Source organism: Thunnus maccoyii, chromosome 13, assembly GCF_910596095.1.
Source record: "Thunnus maccoyii chromosome 13, fThuMac1.1, whole genome shotgun sequence".
NCBI classification, from domain to species: Eukaryota; Metazoa; Chordata; class Actinopteri; order Scombriformes; family Scombridae; genus Thunnus; species Thunnus maccoyii.
This window is the reverse complement of record NC_056545.1, coordinates 26,086,533-26,107,198: the sequence shown is the minus strand read 5'-3', so window position 1 is coordinate 26,107,198 and position 20,666 is coordinate 26,086,533. Positions and strand designations below refer to the sequence as shown.

General features: G+C 39.6%; 1 protein-coding gene across 2 annotated transcripts in view; it reads left to right on the top strand.

The window, feature by feature from the left end:
• camkk1a (calcium/calmodulin-dependent protein kinase kinase 1, alpha a) overlaps positions 1–20,666 on the top strand; it is a 61,054-nt gene that overhangs the window by 36,313 nt on the left and 4,075 nt on the right. For both annotated transcript variants that reach the window (XM_042430470.1, XM_042430471.1), the window contains exons 5-15: positions 1,797–1,848; positions 2,812–2,945; positions 6,604–6,640; positions 7,024–7,045; positions 8,223–8,311; positions 10,613–10,812; positions 12,071–12,124; positions 12,359–12,432; positions 14,440–14,527; positions 16,205–16,333; positions 18,224–18,327. In XM_042430470.1, the coding sequence (XP_042286404.1) occupies positions 1,797–1,848; positions 2,812–2,945; positions 6,604–6,640; positions 7,024–7,045; positions 8,223–8,311; positions 10,613–10,812; positions 12,071–12,124; positions 12,359–12,432; positions 14,440–14,527; positions 16,205–16,333; positions 18,224–18,327 (983 nt within the window). The remainder of the gene's footprint in view (positions 1–1,796; positions 1,849–2,811; positions 2,946–6,603; positions 6,641–7,023; positions 7,046–8,222; positions 8,312–10,612; positions 10,813–12,070; positions 12,125–12,358; positions 12,433–14,439; positions 14,528–16,204; positions 16,334–18,223; positions 18,328–20,666) is intronic.

The window sequence follows — 20,666 nt, the reverse complement described above, 5'->3', positions numbered from 1 at the left end:
TAACGGTAGCGCCTGTCGTGGCGATTTTCTATTCAATAAGAGACTCACAAAGAGAGAATGTCTTTCTGTGTTATTTATTCAAAACACTTGCAAATGGGCTTCAGCCTGTAACAAAATATGCCTTAGGCTGAGAGCAAGAGCCTCTCTGTTTGGTCTAGTTTTTATACAGCAGTCTACACAAAAACACACACCCAGGAAAAGCAAACATGTTTCTTATCATATCATGACATTTCCCGCCTTAGATGGTTCTGAACCCAGATTTTCAGATAAAGATTAAAACTCAGAGAATCATCATCACCATATATAGTAAACAAAACCCAGGCACATGTAACTGTGAAGCAAAGCTTTCACATAAGGTGTTAAGATAGTGCTTAATTATAAGACACAAAAGAGTACATGCTGTGTTTTCCACTAAACGCCAGCATTTTTATCTTTTATATACAGGCTATGATTTTTACCCAATATTGAGGTCCTCAGTATTAGGTAGAAGTACCTTAATTACATCAATCGATATCATGTTTACATGATGCATGTTCCTAACTAGACGTGTTAGTCTACAGATTAGAGTGCTGAAGAATTCAGTTCCACCTCCTGCAAAATATGTTTGCGGCTTTCTTGTTTTTGGCTGCCTTTGATCAACATCACACACCACTCACCAGTACCGCATAATCAGAACTTTACCTTTTGACTGTATCTTTTACACAGTGTCCACAGTTATTACCAAAGTCTTTCCCAGTTTTATATTTAGTCAAATCCATTAACTGTGAGTAAAACTGCAATGATACACCTACACCAGCCTACAAAGTGAGAATTTGGCTTTTGAGATGGCAGCTATTTACTGGAGCTCCACCACCAATCCTAGACAGTTTAATGAACTCCAAACATAGAGCATGGTCATGATTAATGTTACTGTCAAGTGCTTGTAGGCCTGCAACGGAAAACTGCAATAAATCTGAATGTTACTGGACAATTTTTAACTATCTGATCACTGTGTGGCTGAGAGACGCTTTATTTCCCCACACTAACCACCATCCCACAAGTACACATACATACACACACAGACAGTACACCATGGAAACTGTGTTCCAGGGAGGAACTGCTTTTTTGCCAAACCTAGTTTCTGCACAGTCATAGCCATGGCGACCACAGTTAAACGAAACTACTGAGCTGTACATCACCAAAAAATGTCCCAGCTTACCATGAATTAATAATGAGGGAAGTCATGTTGACAGAATATTAGTTTTGGTGTTTTTCAGAAATGTCTAATATGCAGTTAATGTTATTTACACTCTCTCCTCCCTTTGCATAAGAGACATCATTACAACTTTGAGTTGGTCCCCCTTATACACACACACACACACACACACACACACACACACAGTTGTCCTTGAGAAAGCAATAGAGTCTCTTTTCCACAAAAGATTCAGTTGCCTCAGACCTATCTATTCAGATACTCCCTTGAGCTTTCACAAGTGATAATAACATAGATAACAAACCCATGTTTCTCACTTTGATGTGGGCACATGTTAGGACACAGCTGTAAGTTGTATCAGCAATGATGGTTCTAGTTAAATCTTCAAGGTGTTTTATTGTATTATTTGATGATAAAGTGCTCTGCTTTGAGATGGTTTACATGTACATTTATGTTGCATATAAACCAGTTGTTTATTTTATTTTATTTTTGATGTTCACATAGGTTATTATTTCTTAACTGATGAATGTTTCTTTTGACTTATCTTTACTGTTACCTGTATGTGTTCACGCTATGTGACTTAAATTACTTTCTACTTTCCTAGGCCATGAAAGTGGTGTCCAAGAAGAAATTAATGAAGCAGTGTGGTTTTCCACGTAAGTACTAATTTATTCTATTATATTATTATTTCTATCCGATTCTATTCCTCAAGAAACCTGAGAAAAATGTGTCTATCCAGATTTAACTTATCAACGATCAGTTACAAAAGAACAACCACAACTAAAATTCCACGAAACAAAGCAAAGCAGGTAAGAGATGACCCTGCAGACACTCATGCACAGCACTGTCTGTGTCAGTGTTTACAAAGAATGTTACCTCTGGAGTAACACAGCCGCAGTTACAAACACTGCTGTGAAAGTGTGCCATATTACAAAAGAAGTCTCACATTGATGTGTGACTTTTCAAAGCAGTGTGAGACAGCTACCGGAGCTACATAGAAGTGAAATCCTCTGTGCCAGATTGCAGGGGCATTGCAGAATTATTCATAATGTGAAGGGAAACAGTTCTCAAAATAGTGATCACAATTTAGTATTGCACTTCAGTATTGCATAAAGTTTGGGGGGGGGGGGATGTTCAAAGTGGATGCAGCAGAGGTCAAGATACTCTTACGTAAAAAAACTGGATCCTACACTTCCCATAATGCAACCCAATAGCCTACTTCTAACAAACCTCACACCCCCAGTTTGTAATGCAGACTTTCTGTTAAAAATGTGAAGTCTCAAGCCCAAGTCGGGATAACCGTGATGACATCATTAGCCCATTTATTCTCAGTGTCCCTGACACTCATTTAAAACAGGTTTAAAACTCATCTTCAATGCCCCAGATACTGAGAGTAGTAATTTTCAACTGTGAAATATTTTCTTATGTCAGTGCAGGCACTCTGCCATTTGTCTAAAAATAATTGTAGTTGGAATGCCTTCAAGTTTTTAAAACTGGAATTTTCTCGTTGCTCACATTATAACATAGAGAAAAATCTGTACCTGACTCCTTGTCAAGTCTAATCATGATTAAATGAATCCATTATTCAAATGGTATGTGGTTTGTGTGGTGGTCTGCAGGTCGTCCGCCCCCAAGAGGACCCAAGGCAGCCCAAGGAGAGCAGCCCAAAATCTTAGGACCCCTGGAAAGGGTCTACCAAGAGATTGCCATCCTTAAAAAACTGGACCATGTCAATATTGTTAAGCTGGTGGAGGTGAGAGTTGTTTTCTGTCTCATAGCTATTTTCGAACACAAAAAGGTAGTTGCTGCTTTTGTATTCAGAATCCAACCAGTTCATCAGTGACTATTACACTCACAAATGAAGTGATCCTGGAATCTGGCCAGTTTGGGCAGCAATCAATGTTAACCTCATTAGAGTTCAATGAGGGTTCTCTGAATAAACATTTTATAATGGAAAAGACTAAAATAGCTCAACAGCTATTGGATGGATTACCATGAAAATTTTTACAGATATTCATGATCCCCAAAGAATGAAATATGCTGACTTTAATGATCCCCTGACTTATTCTCTAGCGTACTATTAGGTTCACATTTTTACTTTTAAGTGAAATGTCCCAACAACTGAATTTTCTTGAAATTTGGTACAGTAATCCATGTTGTCCAGAGGATGCATTGAATAGACTTAACTTTTCTTCTTGCTCCACCATGAGTTTGACAATTTGTAGTTTTTAATGAAAAGCCTCTGCAGCAATTGGAAAGCTCATATTCCCCTCAGGATGAATTCTAATAAATTTGGTGACCCCAGGATTTTTCATCTTGCACCATATCAGGCCAAAATTTTAATTTGTCTGATATTTTGGTTTCTGACAAAATAACTGCAAAACAAATGACATTTCCATTAGCTGTACTTTGTATTTAGTGCTAATTAGCAAATGTTAGCACGCTAACACACTTTACTAAAATGCTGAACAAAGTTAACATTCTGCCTGCTAAACATCAGCATAAATATAAGCATGGTCATTGTGAGCATGTTAGCATGCTGACGTTAGCATTTAGCTTAACGCACAGCCTCACAGAGCCACTAGCTTGTGAGAGGACTCTCATTCTTGTTATATGAAACGCCGTATACATACATCCTCTTCAATAGACAGTGTTTCCACACTTTATTTTCCATTTAACTTTTTTTGTTGATCTTTGGAGTTAAATGAAGAAGAATGGTATCTTGCAGTAGATATATGTGTCACATCATAACTGGCTCTCTGATAGCATCATGTGGACATCCACAACAGGTTTTAAATTCATTGTGGTCAGGATTATCCCTTACAGCGTTGTCTCCAGATAACCTTTCTTGCTGTATACCCTGACTCATGCTTTGTATTTATGTCACATCAGTTTCTGTCAGACCAAAAAGCTGGATAAACTCTGTGCTGCCAGGAAACAGGTGGGAGAAATGAGATAGGCTTAGCCTCCAGCACATCTATCACACTTCTGTTGCTGGACCTTCAGGATTTTTAGGTGACATATTCTGGAGAAAGCAAAGCTTCCACCTGACAAACGGACTCTTTTATTCTCAACAGCCAATTCTGGCAAACTGAGTTGTGAAATTTTGAAGATGGATAGACTTTCAGTCTCTACAGAGGCGGTTGTTTATGAAAGATGAGAGCCGATTTGGAAGACGTGACTCAAGATGCCCGCCGCTCCCTCGCGATATCATCAGAGTGTTTTTCAATCTTGGCCAGATGGCGGGGGCACCGCCACCATGGTTGAGAGTTAAGCTCAGGGAGTCAGCCGGTAGGAAAACTGTCTGGCCTGCTTGGGTGTAGAGTGTGCCAGAAATATGTTTAGTTTTTAAGAAAGTTTTAGTTTCTAAGTAAAAGTCAAGTACTTCTGCTCCTGTGTGCTCACTCAAGCAGTGAACACACACACACACACACACTCATCTCTTCCCCGCTTTGTCCGCCCTCGCTCTCACTCTCATAATGGGCATATGTGGCCTCTCTCTCTCTTTCACTCTCTTTCTCTCTCTCTCTCTCTCTGTTCATCCATTTACTTGTGCTGTGCTCTGGTCGGGATCACATTCATTATGAGTATCCAACTGATTCCTGTGAGACTGCAGTCCAGTCCATCTAATTATGGGTAGACTTTTTTTTTTCCCTCGTTTTGAAACATTAAAGCCCACGCCAAGTGGAACAGATTAAAACTGATGGAAATGATATGGCCATTTGTCCCAGATGGCTGGGAAGAGACAGTATAACTGCCCCAATATTCACCAAGTCATGCAGATGTTATGAGAGTAACACTTTTCTATTTCTATTTCCCTATAAATCAACATACCCTTTTAATGCGTCTTAGTCACTGCATTAGTCAACAGCTACAAATAAAATTACTAGGTTGCTAATGGTTTGCACTTTCAGCACAACAAGAGCTCATTTACTGTTTATAGCTTTTTGTACTTTTACTCTGAACAAAGAGAGAAAAACAATGTGCAATGCAAAAAGAACAGTGTTTATTTAAGTGACAGTATGAGCAAACATTCACCTATTGACTGATTCACAGCCTGTTAAAATTGACGTGAGTAAATAGTGTTCCTGTTGCTTTAGAGGTGATTTCCTGCCCTTGTTTTTCCAGTACTGTGTGTCCCTGACAGACATTTACCTTCACTGTGGTCATTTACATTCACCAGGATGTTGTATTTAAACAGATGCATGCGTCCTGTGGTTTGTTGGAGCTGTGAGCGATTGTCTTGCAGAGCAAAGCATGGGCTTTGCAGTCCAGTGGGAACACCTGTTTTCATTAACACAGCCAACCATCGACTGCAAAGTTGCGGATTTGCACAAATCGTTGCGGAACTGTCCTAACTGTGAAGAATTCTGAGCAGCTTTCACATGAGCACAAAGAAAAGCCAAAAGGTTGTTTTCAACCAGTTTTTAAAATATCAAGGCTGCTGTCATCACAGTTCATTTATAACTCTGCTTTAGTCCATTTCAAGGAAGGAGAGACTTTTAAATTCTTCGATGTTTGGCCCTGAATGCAAACTGTCGACTTTTTGAATGTTCCTGTGAGGAAGTATCATGTTTACTTCAAAGGCAACCATCACCTATTGAAGAATACATAATTGATAAACAGAATAGAGGAATTAATAAAAAATAAGCGACAAAATTATATCAAGCTATTGCCAGTATGGCACAAGACAGTATGCAAATGAAAGATAAATGGGAGTCTGAGAACATGGCAAAAAATATGTGTCATTACCAATGCAAAAAACATGCAAAAAGAATATGGAAAATTGGAAAATTATCAACAGGTATTTTTTAACAGGAAATAAATCCGTAGGAGCAGGAGACTACTGGAGGAACAAACAATCTGCCTGCATGTTTTTTGGTCGTGTCCCAAGCTTAAGAACTTTGCAAATGAACCCTAAAACAGCAGTACTGGGAGTAATCCACCGAGATTGTAGACAATCATACGTATGAAATATTCTTTTGGTTACAGATTAGCGAGGATCCACCTTCTACAGGAAAATTTGACAGGAAGTATTAGAGAGGTTGAAGGAAGTGTATGAGATGGTAAAAATTGCCTATAAACTGAAAAAAATGGCACCGACTTATTAGAAATCATGTCTTAGGCCCATGAAATGACCAGAATGAATGTTATCTAATTATGCAGCTTTTTGTTTTTGTTTTTATTATGAATTTTTATGGTTTTTACATGTTATTTTGATTGCATTCTACCTCTACACCCTTTTGTGTGTGTGTCTCATTTCTGTGGTTGCATTTGTAAAACCATTTTTGCAAACTGCTTTCAGCAAGTTAAAGGAAATAAATAATACACTGAAAAAAGAAAAGAAGTCCACACCCACTTGTACTGTTACTAGAAAGTCTCCGTTCATGATGGTTATGTTAATGTTGCAGGTTCTGGATGATCCTGCAGAGGACAACCTTCACATGGGTATGCAGACCATATTTTATTTTTCAAAATCTTATCCCCCTTTCTCTCTCCCTTTCACCCTATTTCTGCCTTCTCGCAGCCTTTGGCACTCGGCACATATGCCACCAACAAGTGTTCATATAACTTATTCATAATTCAGATCATTTCTGGCTTCCCTCCACATCACTCCAAGGCTCACACATTATGCAGAAACCTTCCATCAGCAGTGCCAGGTCACAGTTAACATGCCTGTTAGTGGGACACGTCAAACTCTGTACATGCTTAATGTGGCACATTTAGTGTTATTGACAATGAAGCGGCAGTGGTCAAACTTGCATGAATGAGTCAATGCGTTCTTTGGTTTCATGTGTTCATATTTCTATCTCTCTCTTTTTTTCTGACAGTGTTTGAGCTGATGCGCAAGGGGTGAGTAGAAAACATGTCCTTTTTTTTAAATAATTTAAAGCTCATCCCTTCTGTTCCTCTACCTTCACCTCCTCATTTCTTCATCCCACTGTCCCTCCCTCGGTATCTGCAGTGTTCTTCATTACTCCTCGCTAAAACAGTGCGGGTGTTTGTTCCATCCCAGTCTTCAAAGGGTTTCATAATGTTCTTAGGTTTTCACAGCTATTATCGGTAGCAGTCATCCCTGTAAATGTTTCAAGGCCTGATGCACGAGCTGTTCCTTCCCACACCACTAAAAAACTGTGATAATCTAATGATCTGAGACCTTTTGTTATTATAAGAAAATGGGGGTGGTAGGGGGGCAGCCGGTGTTACGTCACATAACACTGCATAAATAAGCCTCCTTTTTAATTGGAAGATATGCTCTATTTGTTAGCTTTTACATAATGAGATCAACTGTTTTCTCTTGTTGCTCCTGGCAGGAAGATGATAGACAGTTGAGGTGATTAATACAGGTTCTATTGATCTGAGTTCTACTAGTAATAATTTATTTTTCTTTTATACTGCTTCTCACATACATAAGATGCATTTCAAAGTGGTGGTAATACTACTACTGCTTCTACTTCTACTACTACAAAGGCAATCATCAGATCCTCACATTTGACTTTTTGCTTAAAAAATGACTAAAAGGACTATTTGATTATGAAAATACTAACAGATTAGATTTCTGTTGACCGACCCCATCAACTAATCGATTAATCGAATAATGGTTGCAGCTCTAAAGAGTACAAACGTAGTATAAGCATTGCAGCTACAGTAGCTGTAGGAATAGTATCAATTTATTTCTTTTTTAAGGACAATTAAACCAGGCAACTGAAGAACAGCATTGTAGAATATTAATATTGATGTTGATGCATAATGAAAGATTGGAGGATACAACAGAGTTACAGCCTAACTGTCTTTCTAGAAGCTGTTTGGACTTGTGACACAGTATTTTATCTATTGACACTGATCCAAACAAATACTAAGCTGTTTCTGGTGCTGTAAGAGGCTGAGTATCAGTGATGTTTGATCAGGACGCTTGGTCATTGCTAATAATAAATTAACTGATACACATAATCAATGGATTTGTCTGCCTCTCTGTCTGTGTGTGTTTTCTACACTGCCTGACTGTCTGTCTGCCTGCGTGGATCTGCAGTCCAGTGATGGAGGTGCCAGCAGACAATCCTTTATCAGAGGAGCAGGCGAGGTTATATTTCAGAGACGTCATACTGGGCATCGAGTACTGTGAGTATCTCTAGCATGGAGGTAGCATACTGCAGAAGTAGACCTGTCTTTGAGTTTATAAAACATATATGTGAAATGTTGCTCAAAATGAAACTAATAGACACATTTTAGAGATGAATTCCTGCATGCAGTTTTGGAAGTGTTTCTAGTGGCTAGAAGATTTCCCCTTTTATCGTACCAATTATGATACTCAAAGCGTTAAGGGTTTTCTGTTTTGCTCTGTCAATACTCTTTAAAAAATGGAATGGCCTGGTAGGATTTCTCTTTTCTATCTAAAAGTGCAAAGGGCCAGAGTGTCCTTGACCCTCTGTTTCCATGCCCTCAGGGTCTGGCTGCAGTTGTGCTGCTGTCCACCTCATCAGCATCGAGCCTCTGTTCAATGAAAGTCTTTCTTAAGCTGTGTGCTCATTTGCTGTAGTAGATCAATTTCACCAGGCTATGAGACCAATGATTAGGGATCAATGCTGCCTCTTTCTGAGTCTTGCGGTCCATCTTGAAAACAAGGCTGCAGAGACTCATAGGAACAATCGCAACTCAGTTTTGGTATTTTCACATTTTCATGTTTGAGAGCCTACACCACACAGAGCAGTAAGTATGTGCAACAGAAACATGTCAAATACTTATTTATATTTTGTTGATCCCAAGGAGGTCACAGTTCAGAGTGGACTACATAAAATTTGCTGCTCATAGGTATTTAGCAGGGCAGATGAAGAAGGCTCCTCTGATTGAAAAGCTTTTTTGTAACCATTGTGGACTCTCTTGAAAAGTACAACCTTGGACTCTGAAGAAAACATCACTTGGACTGTATTCATATACAAAATCTGGTGACTGCAAATTCCCAAAGTAAACAGTATGTGTTGATTTGCTCTTGATGAAGTCTAATGTGAAACATTACTAGTAATTCCTTAGGTCATTGTCGATGTGTGTTTTTAATTTGGGTATTATTAGCAATGAGGATGTTTAATTCCCAAGACCTTTAATAAGTCAAGTACCTCATGTTTAATAAGACCTCCTCAGACAGGAAGGCACCACTTATCCAATCAGTGAAGTGTCCAGAGCTTAGCTTCAGACGGCTGTTAAGTATAAAGGTTTAAAGATGTACTTAACTTTCAGTCTGAGATGAACTGAAGCTCACAGTATTCTCATCATTCTTATGCTGCAGCAATCAGACGGAGGTCAAAGCAGTGATTTCTTAAGTGTCAGAATCATGACCTCTCCCACATGCTGTTTTGCAGAAACTTGAGATCCCTCTGAGTCTGTACTATTTAGTTTAAAAATGCACTCTGCTCTCTTATAGTGCAACTTACATGCAGCTTATTGCAGTGTTTGTGTCCATATTACACACTAGATGGAAAAAATGCCAGTTGGTGTGTCTGCAACAGTTTAGTCCTTACTGATTTCTTGCAAGTAATCTTAACAATTGATGGCAGATTAAACCTCACATTTGCTGGGGATATTCATGATGCCCCACAGCATGATTACTAATGATTTTGGTGTTCCCTGACCTTTCATCTAGCACCATTTCACTTCACGATGAGGTTTCTCACCAACAAATGACCCAGTTTCCATGAAATTGGTTGTAGATATAATGCTCCCCAGAGGATAATTGAGAAGGAGAAATGCAAAAATCTAATTTGCAGATTGCCATGACATGAACTTGGCACATTGAGGCTTCCTCAGAGAATAAATCCTTTACATTTTAGAGCACCACTTTCTAATAAGGTACCCTTTCTAATAAGATCAGTCATAAGCCATTATTAAAAACAACATTAAGGTTGCAAGGTTGTAAAAATCCCCTTGATGTTAGGTGTAAACCTCCAGCAGAACACTTTGTCTTTTTAGCTCTTTAGTTCATCAAGAAGACCCTCCAATGGACCACATACCCTCCAAAAAAACCTACAGAGAAGCTGGACCAAAATCCATTTATTAACAAATCATTAACAAATTATTAGCATGTGTAACTGCAGACTTAAAGGTTCATAAAAAGCATTTATGAATGTATTATCAACATTTATAACTGCATTATTACCAAATAGAAGGAATAAACATCAGCCAAAGGGAACCTGGCAACCTGTTCTTTTGTAGTAAAAGAAAATGATTTATTAACCATTAATAAAGCTATTAGTTGCACCATATAAACCCTTTTCTAGAGGATGACTTATCAGGAAGTGGTAACCGTTTTAGGTACTACTTCAGCTTGTACCTTAATCATCAGGATGTAGTTCATCTGGTGGCATCATGGCAGCTCTGAAGTTGTAGTTCTAAAAACCTCACGATTAACTTCCTCTTTCTTCTCCTCAGTGCACTACCAGAAGATCGTCCACCGGGACATCAAGCCCTCTAACTTGTTACTGGGAGATGATGGTCATGTGAAGATAGCAGACTTCGGGGTCAGCAACCAGTTTGAGGGCAACGATGCCTTGTTGTCCGGCACAGCTGGCACTCCTGCATTTATGGCCCCAGAGACCCTCTCAGACAAGCGCAAGAGCTTCAGCGGAAAAGTGAGTAAATTCTATATAAGTATATTACATTCTGCTTTATCTGTATTCAGTGAGTGTGCCTCAGTTTGGTGAACTGAACTGCTGTAGTTAGAGCAACCACAGGTGTCAGCTTAAGAACATGATTTGAAATGAGAACTATTAAACCAAGATGAGTTTTGAGACCTTTGCTGGCCTGCTATAATCCAAGGAGTAAATTGTAATTTTCAGTCTTTTTCCCAGAGGAAGTCAGCAATTCTATTGAAAACAGCAGCATTACCAGAATCAAGGCTTCATGTTTACTATACGGTTTCTACTTTTTCAGTAAAGCAATGATCAGTCATGTTTGTGGAGGATAACTCACCACTTGATTGATCTGATTAATTTTCTTTATTACAACTGAATGAAATCTGTGAAATCTGTTGAGGCTTGTGAATAAACCCTACCAGCTGATTTATGAACAACTGACAACCAAGAACCCCCTCATCCAGCTCTAGATCTGAACCCTGATCTCCTATTCTTATTCAGTCGGTACAGGTCATTTTCCATCCTCCAGTGGTTATCAGCGATGGCAGGCTGAGGTATTGGATTTGCTCAAGGAAGGACCTTACATGTCCAATAAAAGAGGGGGCAGGAAGAGAATATTAGGTTGCAGCCAAAAAGCTATTAGGATTAAAGAGCCATTCCAGTGCTTCAGCCAGCTGTTTCTTCAAGCTTTCACAGCCTCAGTACCCCCTTTTTTTTCTCTGCTTAGTCCCGTAATCTTCCTGAAATGGATTTGTTCAAGCCATGTACCAGAGAGCTTGTGTCCATTATGTAGCAACAGGTGTGGTTTTGATGTAAATCAGTGGTGAAATATTTAATATCTGACACTTATGTAGTACTTCGCTTAAAACCCTTCAGTTGTCCCAGTGGTGCATCAGGCCATTAGACCATGTTAGTCATACGGTGCTGTGTCTGATAACAAATGGCATTGAGATAGATCGCGCAGGTTTAGAAGACTAGTTTAGTCATTTCATATCTATCAAGGAGAAGAAATGGATTTGTAGCAGAGCTGGTAATTCATACAGAGAGAGAGAGAGGCTGAGAGGAAGACAAAGAGCTGGAGATGGAACAGTATCTGATCACACAAATCCATCCTTGAGGTATCTGACTGTAGACGTCCCCCAAAAAATAACCCATAAATAAAAGTAGGCAGGTCAATGTGTTTGTGTAGCTTGTCCTTAAATGTAAGTTTGCTATTATGTTGCGTTTAACATGACTGCTGCTTTTTTTTTTAAAGGCGCTGGATGTGTGGGCCATGGGAGTCACTCTCTACTGTTTCGTCTTCGGGAAGGCAAGTCCACATGATTTCTGTCTCTGTTATTTATCAGCATCTGGTCAACAGTAGCTGTGTTGTGGCATCATTCATTTTAATGAGTGCAAGAAACTGATTGCTGCTGTTGTTTTGTTTTGGGTTGGGGTTTTTTTTGTCTCAGTGGTCTTTGTGGATACAGATTTTTTTGTGCCACAGCAGTAATTCAATGTACCTTCCTTGTGTTTTTCACTCTTTCCTCTGCTCCACCTGCAGTGCCCGTTTATTGATGAGTACATATTGGCTCTGCACAATAAGATAAGGACCAAGCCTGTGGATTTCCCAGAAATGTAAGTCCATCTCCTGCCTCCTTTCCTCTCCTCCGCTTCATGAAAAAAGACAGCAGCCATGTCCACAGCTGTGGTCATGTGATCATCTCAGTCACAGAGGCGTTTTCTTTTCTTTCCGGCTACAAACTGCACCAACAGAAATATGAATTTCCAAGCAGAGCAGTCGGTGCCAGCACATCGTAAATGTCACCTGGATGTGATAAAAAAAAAAAAAAAAGCTCTGAAAACTCTTAACACGGGCATCAGCAGCATGGACACATATAAGCCCATCTTCCTTTCGCCTTAAAGGTAAAAAGATGGAGATTATCTCGGGTGAATAATGCTGACAGGGCAGAGAGAGAACACGAGATAGACTGAGGGAACAAACTGAAGTATAAACACAGCAGATGTGAAGGGGCTATGAGTGGCAGCTAGAGTATATGTCAGGACAGCATGTCGTAATGGTAATGATAAGAGCTTCTTCTCCCAGTGGGCTCAAGAGACTCCGTGGCTGTGTGGAAAGCTCGTTCATTAAACGTCGACGTCATATCACATCACCTAATGGAATCATCTCCACGCTGTACCGATCAACGTCAGCAGCACCGTGTTATCAGCACTGATAGGATCATTATACTATAAGTGTAGTGAATTTAATGTCACCACTGTCATCATGATCAATGGCTGAGCGCACAAAAACATATTTTACTGGCATACGAATGACTTCTGCTACTGTAAATGTAGTTTGTGTAGATATCAGTAGTTTTATCTCAGTGTTTCAAGTATGTCAGACTTCACTTACAGTAAATTGTTAAGTCCAGAGCACTTTGGAAGGATAAAATGTCTCATAAATTGCTTTCACTGACTTCAGAAGCCACTTATTTCTTTCACTGCAAGCTTTTAACAACTGCAATAACAGCAACAAAGTTTTAGGAGATAGGCGTGTAACAAGAACAGGTGCCAGAATTATCAATGGGTCATCATCATCACTGTCGTTCGTTCCACTGCTCAGTTAAGCATGCACTCAGCATGTTGAGGGATTAGCAAGTGAAAAGCATTCTTGAGAATGAAATGAAAATTGAAACCTGTGTGTACTTTCTGTCTGGCAGCGCACGGAATATACTTTAATGTTCCCTGGTTCCGGTGAACACCATGGTCGACTGCACAGAGTATAAATATCCTGCTGCTTGTTAGTTCAGCAAATAATGCTGCAGTGTCACTTTTAACTTCCACTCCAAAAGTTACTTGTTCCTTGTTTTGTTTTTAGTAAGGTATCACACACACAAGTTGTAGTTGTAGCTCTGTATTGATTAAATTAACTAGAAAACGCATTTCTCCTGTAGAAAATGCATGTGAATGGTGACAGCATTGCTGAAAATGCAGAAATCTGAATTTTGCTTGAAAAAGCTGAAAGCTCAAATGCATTGCACTGCTGAAAAACCTGGTAGCTGTGAAACAAAAAAGTTATTCATATTAGAGTGAAGATACCTCCTTTGGCAGTCAATGCGCAGCAGAAAATGTCTGATACTAGCACTGTTCTGCGTGATTGTAAAGCTGGTTCTACTCCAGGTGATGATGCTGTGTGGGAGTTCTGGTTCTGAAATTCTGATGACTTACAAAAAATCAGTTCATTAATACTTTATAAATAAACCTAGCTTTACCTCTTATGGCCTCTAAAAATTATTCTTTGGTTAAATTTTGCTCATATAGACACAATATGCAACCTATGATGAGGGGCGATAAGCTTCTTTCAAGTGGAAATACTGTTGTAGGAAATCAAACTTCAATCTGTTCTTAATGAATTAAGAGTCTAGACCTGCTCTATGTGAAAGGTGGCCTGAGAGAACTTCTTACTACTGTCTTTTTATCTAATATAGAGTATATAATATAATCAAGATGCTCCAAATGCATGAAACAACCTGGTACAGTGTAAATAGGGTCATGGATGACTTTAGTATCTATAGTGTCATCACTTTCTGCATGTGCACAAAGAAGTTGGTCTCCAAAAAATGTTCCTGTGTCATTATGCAGACCAAAGATCAGTGAAGAGCTGAGGACTCTGATCTTGCGGATGCTGGATAAGAACCCAGACACCAGGATCACCCTCCCTGAGATCAAGGTAACGTCACAGAGAACAAAGCAGATGTAAAATGTGACCATGGGATTAGTTACTTATTGTCAGGATGGCAGGCAGCTTACTGGAACACAATAACAACAAGAGGAATATCATTGTTTGTGTTCAGACACAACAGGATTGTGCTTTTCTCTCCAGTGACTGACTCTGACCTCAGTGTGGAACATACAATAGGGTTTATTAGACATGCTGCGCTGCTGTGTGAAACCTGTTTGTCCCAATGGAGGACTGTGCTAAAACTGAGCCAGTGATCGAGGGGCAGGGAGGTCCAAGACCAGCCATGGACAGATGACATTCCCCACTCCCCACCGTGTTTCCATGACACAATCCGATCATGTGTTAGTGAGTCATTTTCTCACCAGAGACTCTGTTTGTGTTTATGGAACAAGAGATAATTAGGCTGTCAGGGCATCACGCATGTCCTCGTGTAAACACACAAGTAGCATGATGCAGCTCAGCAAAACCCTTTAGATAACAAAATATCACAGAGAAGTTATAATGTTACAAAAAATTATAAGTCACATTTTATCAATGTAAATTGATTTAAATTTAATTTAAAGCAATATGATGTTTTAGCCCTGTGCTACACTGTATATTTACTTGCTGTCAAATTAAAGCATGTTTTTGTTTTCACATTCAAGTTATGTTATTAAAATATCAGCCATGTTCCTAACCAATACCAAATTTGCAGAGATTTAAAAGGATCAGTAATGATATTCTATATTTGTCATATTGTCAACAAATTCCTTGAAAAGACCAACACCAATAATGAATTGATAATACTAACAAATATTGCCTGTTTATCCAAAACTTTATAAGGCTCATTTCTCTGAGCCATAGAGCTCCAAAAGCTAATAAAAACACATCAGTGAGCCACACTGTTGCACTGGGTGACATGCTGCCTCATTGCGATTAACATGGGTATTGTATTTTATCTTCCCACATAAAATGTCATGCTACTGTAAATACTCACTGGTGCACCAAATCCACAGCTAAAAGTAGTTCCCAACAAACGCACTATCAACTCTGTTTGAGCTACATTTCTTAAAAACTACAGTGCCCAGCTGTTTTTAGAAATAAAGGTGTATTTGTATCCTCTTTTTCAAACATCTTGAGTAGGATGGATGGGCTGGAGATTAGAGGGAAAGGGAGTTGAAATGTATTGAGAGACACACACAAATAAACAGTATTTGGTAGCCCTCTACTTTAAATCAATGTGTGAAATCAATGAAGTAACTTTGACAAAAACAAACTCAGGCAGGTTGGTCGCTGTGATGGAGTATATCTCAACAACAACAACAACAAGTCCTTGGGTTTTTGAAGCATATTAAAATTAATCAAAACAGATGGCTGTCTGGCTGGTAGAATTAGAAAATACTCATTTATAAATCTAAGCAAATATGCCTTGCTTTAGAAAATGCTCAATAACAATATAAAATATGCATTTAGTGAAAGACAAAGGATAAATCATGATGAATAAAAACTGTAATCACACTTTGGAATATTTTAAACATGAAACAGTACACAAAGTCGTTGAGAGTCAAGCTTCCTGCAGACTTCAGCTGCAAACTGCTGACTGTGGATCATAGATTAGACAGATATGAGCTTTTACAGTCCCTCTAAATGATCATTATGACATATTTTGTGTGTTTGTGTTTTTAGATGGACCAGTGGGTGACCCAGGGAGGCACTGACCCCTTACCTCTGGAGGAAGAGCACTGCTCTGTGGTGGAGGTGACAGAGGAAGACATCCAGAACTCAGTCAAGTTTGTTCCCAGTCTCTCTGCAGTGGTAAGGAACGCTAAGTGTCCTCCTTTTACTAAGCTCTTGTGTGTCATATTGATACATAGGGATGGGAGATATGGCAAAAAATATCATATCATGATTTTTTTCAGGCAGGATCACGATCCACGAGCTTATCACGATTTTTTTTCATGTTGGTTTTTAAGAATATTTTGCAAGTTTACAATTTACAATTTCATTTATCACTTTTTAGCGCTTTTATCCAAAGCGACGTACATCTGAGAGCTGATACAACACAAGCAGGGATCTTATCAGGAGAAAACAACATGAGTAAGTGCCATAAAGCTAAGTTTGAGTCCAATAGGATGTAGGTGCCAACAGGCAGGGCACAGAGACAATGCATAGAGTGCGTAGAAGCAGATTTTTTTTTCTTTCTCTTCCTTCAGTCCATGAGGGAGTTCAGGTAGGTGGGAGATGTGTTGTTGAGTTACTGTTTTGTAAGCGTTTGTAAGCGAGCTACTGAACAGTACTGAAGATTCAAAAAATGTTATTGTCTATCACATAATAATAGAGGTCTTAGGATAGAGCCTCACAAACAACATAAAAACACCCATGAAAGACATAAAATTAAATTAAAACACAAACAATTCCATAAATAAATAATAAATGCAAATCTGCATTAAAAAGTAGTGACAGTCTATTTGGCCTTGTTTAAAATGGACATTGCAGTGTGAAACCAAAGTAACGGTACAACCAAACTAATGTCACAGCTGAAAAGCAAACAGTTGATGTTGTGTAGAAGTGTTATCGGTTGTTTTGGATGACTAGCAGGATGTGCACCGTTAAAAAAAGGCACCAACACAGTACACCTGAGCTGACATCACGCTAGCTTGCAGCATGACGGAAGTTGGTGCTACCAGTTAGCAGGTGAGCTAACCGCTACATGGTGGCGTTTACCTGCAGCTCAGCTGTCAGTTTAACATGATGTGCAGCAGATGAGCTTCCTAGCAGGACATTGAAACTGCTGTAGATTTCACCAGCAGATTGGAAATGTGGTGCAAGGAGCTCACCATGTTGGTGCTGTTACCTGTTGGCCTCTTGCTAGCAGACTATGCTCTGTCATGGAGCTGAACTGATACAATGTGCACTGTAGCACAATACTAACAATCTCTCTTTAAAGGCAGATTGTGGAGACATTTTAAGTGTTCACAATCTAATATCATCATATCGCACACACCTATTGATACATTTACACTCATCATTTTCAGGCAAGGTGAAGCCCCAAGAGTAGCTGCAACTAAGCTCCAACCATCTGTTAACCAATTGCGACAGAATACAAATTACAGGAGCAACACAGAGCAGAAAAAGGAGTCATTTTACATTTTAGAAGGCAGCCTTGTTCACCCTCAGGACAAGGTTTCTTCACAGTGTCACTTAGATGTCCCAGTTAAAGGTGCAGTGTATAGAATTTAGTGGCATCTAGCAGTGGCATGGCAGAAATGGAATATAATATTCATAAGTATGTTTTAATTAGTGTATAATCACCTGTAAATACCAATCGTTGTGTTTTTGTCACCTTAGAATGAGCCCATTATACCTATGGGGAGCAGGTCCTCTTCCACAGAGGCTGCCATTTTGCACCTCCATATTTCTGCAGTAGCCCAGAATGGACAAACCAAACACTGGCCCTAGAGAGGGCCTTTTGCGCTTTTTGCAAGTTTCACAGCCACCGTAGGTTCTCCTACGTTCAACGTTCAACTTGATGCATTTTTACATCGAAAGCCATCTTTCTGCCACCTCTATTATCTGTCACCAAGTCACACACTGTAGCTCTAAACACGAACCTATCTAATTTCCTGCGCCAAACCACAAGCTCCAAAAAAATAAAAGAACCTTTTGCATGTCTTTGTTATCGTCCTGTGTTTGTGAATGTTTCAGATCTTGGTAAAAGCCATGCTGAGGAAGCGCTCCTTCAGTAATCCCTTTGAGTGCCCGAGCAGGAGAGAGGAGAGGTCCATGTCTGCACCTGGCAGCCTGCTCATGTAAGCCCACACGGTCCAGCAGCCTCACACACATCCATGTTCAACTCTCACTCACACATTTAACACTTGCATATCTTATCCGTGAAAATAAAAACCAAATAAACCAATAACGCCACACAGGCCTGATCTTATTGCAAGGATTTCTTGAGATTTTGATATTGATTGGTACCTCACTCCTGTCTCCTCTTTCTGCTGTATCAGGTTAACTAGTACTCATTTCTGCAGCAGCAGCAGCTGCTTTGTGTTGCCATAGCACCATAATTCATTCTTTCATTGTATGCAGTGGAGCTTACAGCTTTTATAAGTGTTTCTTTGTGTGTTGCTTTTAGATTTCAAGGGTAGAGGGATTCAGGGTGACGGAGAATGTTACAGATACACCAAAGTGCCTCAGGCTGACCTTGGTTTTTCTGTTACATGGATTGAAAGCATCATAGGGGAAATGGCCGATTGTCTTATCCCACTGTGCAGTTTCCACATATACAGCCAAGGGCAAATTGGAGCATCTATAGCTGCTCCCTGCTGTACAGCGGGTGCCCTTGGGACAGGAATCTGTGTTATGTGACCAGCAGACTTCGCCATGAAGATATACCACTGTTGCTCTGAATGTGGAGCAGACTCTAATTTCTTGCTGTGACGGTTTTGTTAGATGATTGCTCTTCTATCTAGTCCTAGGTTTCCTGTTACACTGTAGGCAGGCAGAGAGCTGCTATCTAAGGTGAAGGTGTTTTCAGAGATGTGAATTTGAGGGGAGTTTGAAACAATACTGCCCCCTGCTGGACATGAAAAAACCTTGACCCTGTACATTCAGGACTCACAAACTGAGGCGATGTCTGAGGACTGGCTCATTGTTTCATGTTCTTGGGCATCATAAAACATAAGCCTTGTTGATTAATGGGAGGACTAAGAAAAAGATCCTAAACTGCAACCTAAAGGCTAACTTGTAGCATTTTAGCATCTGCTTCAACCACTTTCATTTTGAGACATTATTAATGTACACATAGGGGACTAAGAACACGGGAGGCCTCTGGCAGCCTCAAGATGCTGCTCTACTTCAAAACATAACTGCTGCTAAAGCTTTCAAATTATCTGATGGTGAAAGATAATTAGCAGATCAAATTTAGTTATATGCACCAACACAAATAATGAGTGTTTCCTTTAACATTAAAAGGGGTGATATAATATTTCACTTCCACAAGAGACACATTTTAAAAAGAATGGTCAAAATGAAAGCAGCTGAACCTGAGTTATCTTGACCTTTAGTCCCTAGTATGAGTCAAGCTCCAAAAATGCTAGATCCTACATTTCCCATAATGCAACTTGATGGCATCAAGTGGCATTCCTGCCTTGTAATGAGGATGTCTTTCAAAATCCATGCCCTTAGTTTGTAACACAGGCTTTCTGTCAAAAATGTGTACTGAAGTAAAAGCCAAGCTAAGAGAACCCTGTGACATCACTATGACATCATCAGGGTTAAGGTAAAGCTCCTTCAGACCCTCTGAAGACTTTATACAACTGTTTTCACAGGCTGAGTATTAATCTCCATTGCTAGTAAATGCAACTTTATTTGTAAAATTGGTGGAGTGCCCCTTTAAAAAAATGTCAAAAAATAACATGATGTCTTTTTTAATTTTGCTTATTTTGTATGAAACAGAAAAACAGTCAAATTCCTCACATAGATACAGTAAGTTAAGGACTTAAACATTTAATCAGTTATCAGAATTGCCATTGATTACTATTCTGTTGGTTGATTAATTTACTGGGCATTTCAGAACTTTTATTGATGTGTAAAAATCTACAAAAAGCACCTTCATGGTCAGGAGGTGTGTAGGGGGGAGGTCATCTCCACCAGCCACCATGTCTTTCACCTCCAAAGGTGACCTTTGCCCTTTCACCTGTGACTTCTCCATCTTTTCTCCCACTTTGCTGCAGGGACTCGTGGCCCTTCCGGCCCTCTTTAAAACTGCACCCCTCACTCAGGTAACACTTTGTGGCACGCTGTCTGTCCAACATCTGCTGTACCAGCCTCTAAGCCCATCATCATCTTAGACCCCTCGACTCTTGCTTACCCCCATCATGAGAGGTGACGGAGCAGCCCCTTCCCCAGCTGTCATCTCAGAGATTTTTGTCATCTCCCTGCTGCTGTCATTCAACGCTGTGTTACATGGATAAAGCCTGTTGTGTTTTTAACATTTCATCATGTCATGGAAAAAAGGGAAAAGAGCTTCCCTGCTGCATTTGGAGTCATAAAGCATAAGCTCAATAGTTTGATCATTTAGATCTCTGTCCTCACTGCGGTTGTCCAGCTTGAAATGCTAGAAAGAACTGCAGGTATTGACTTC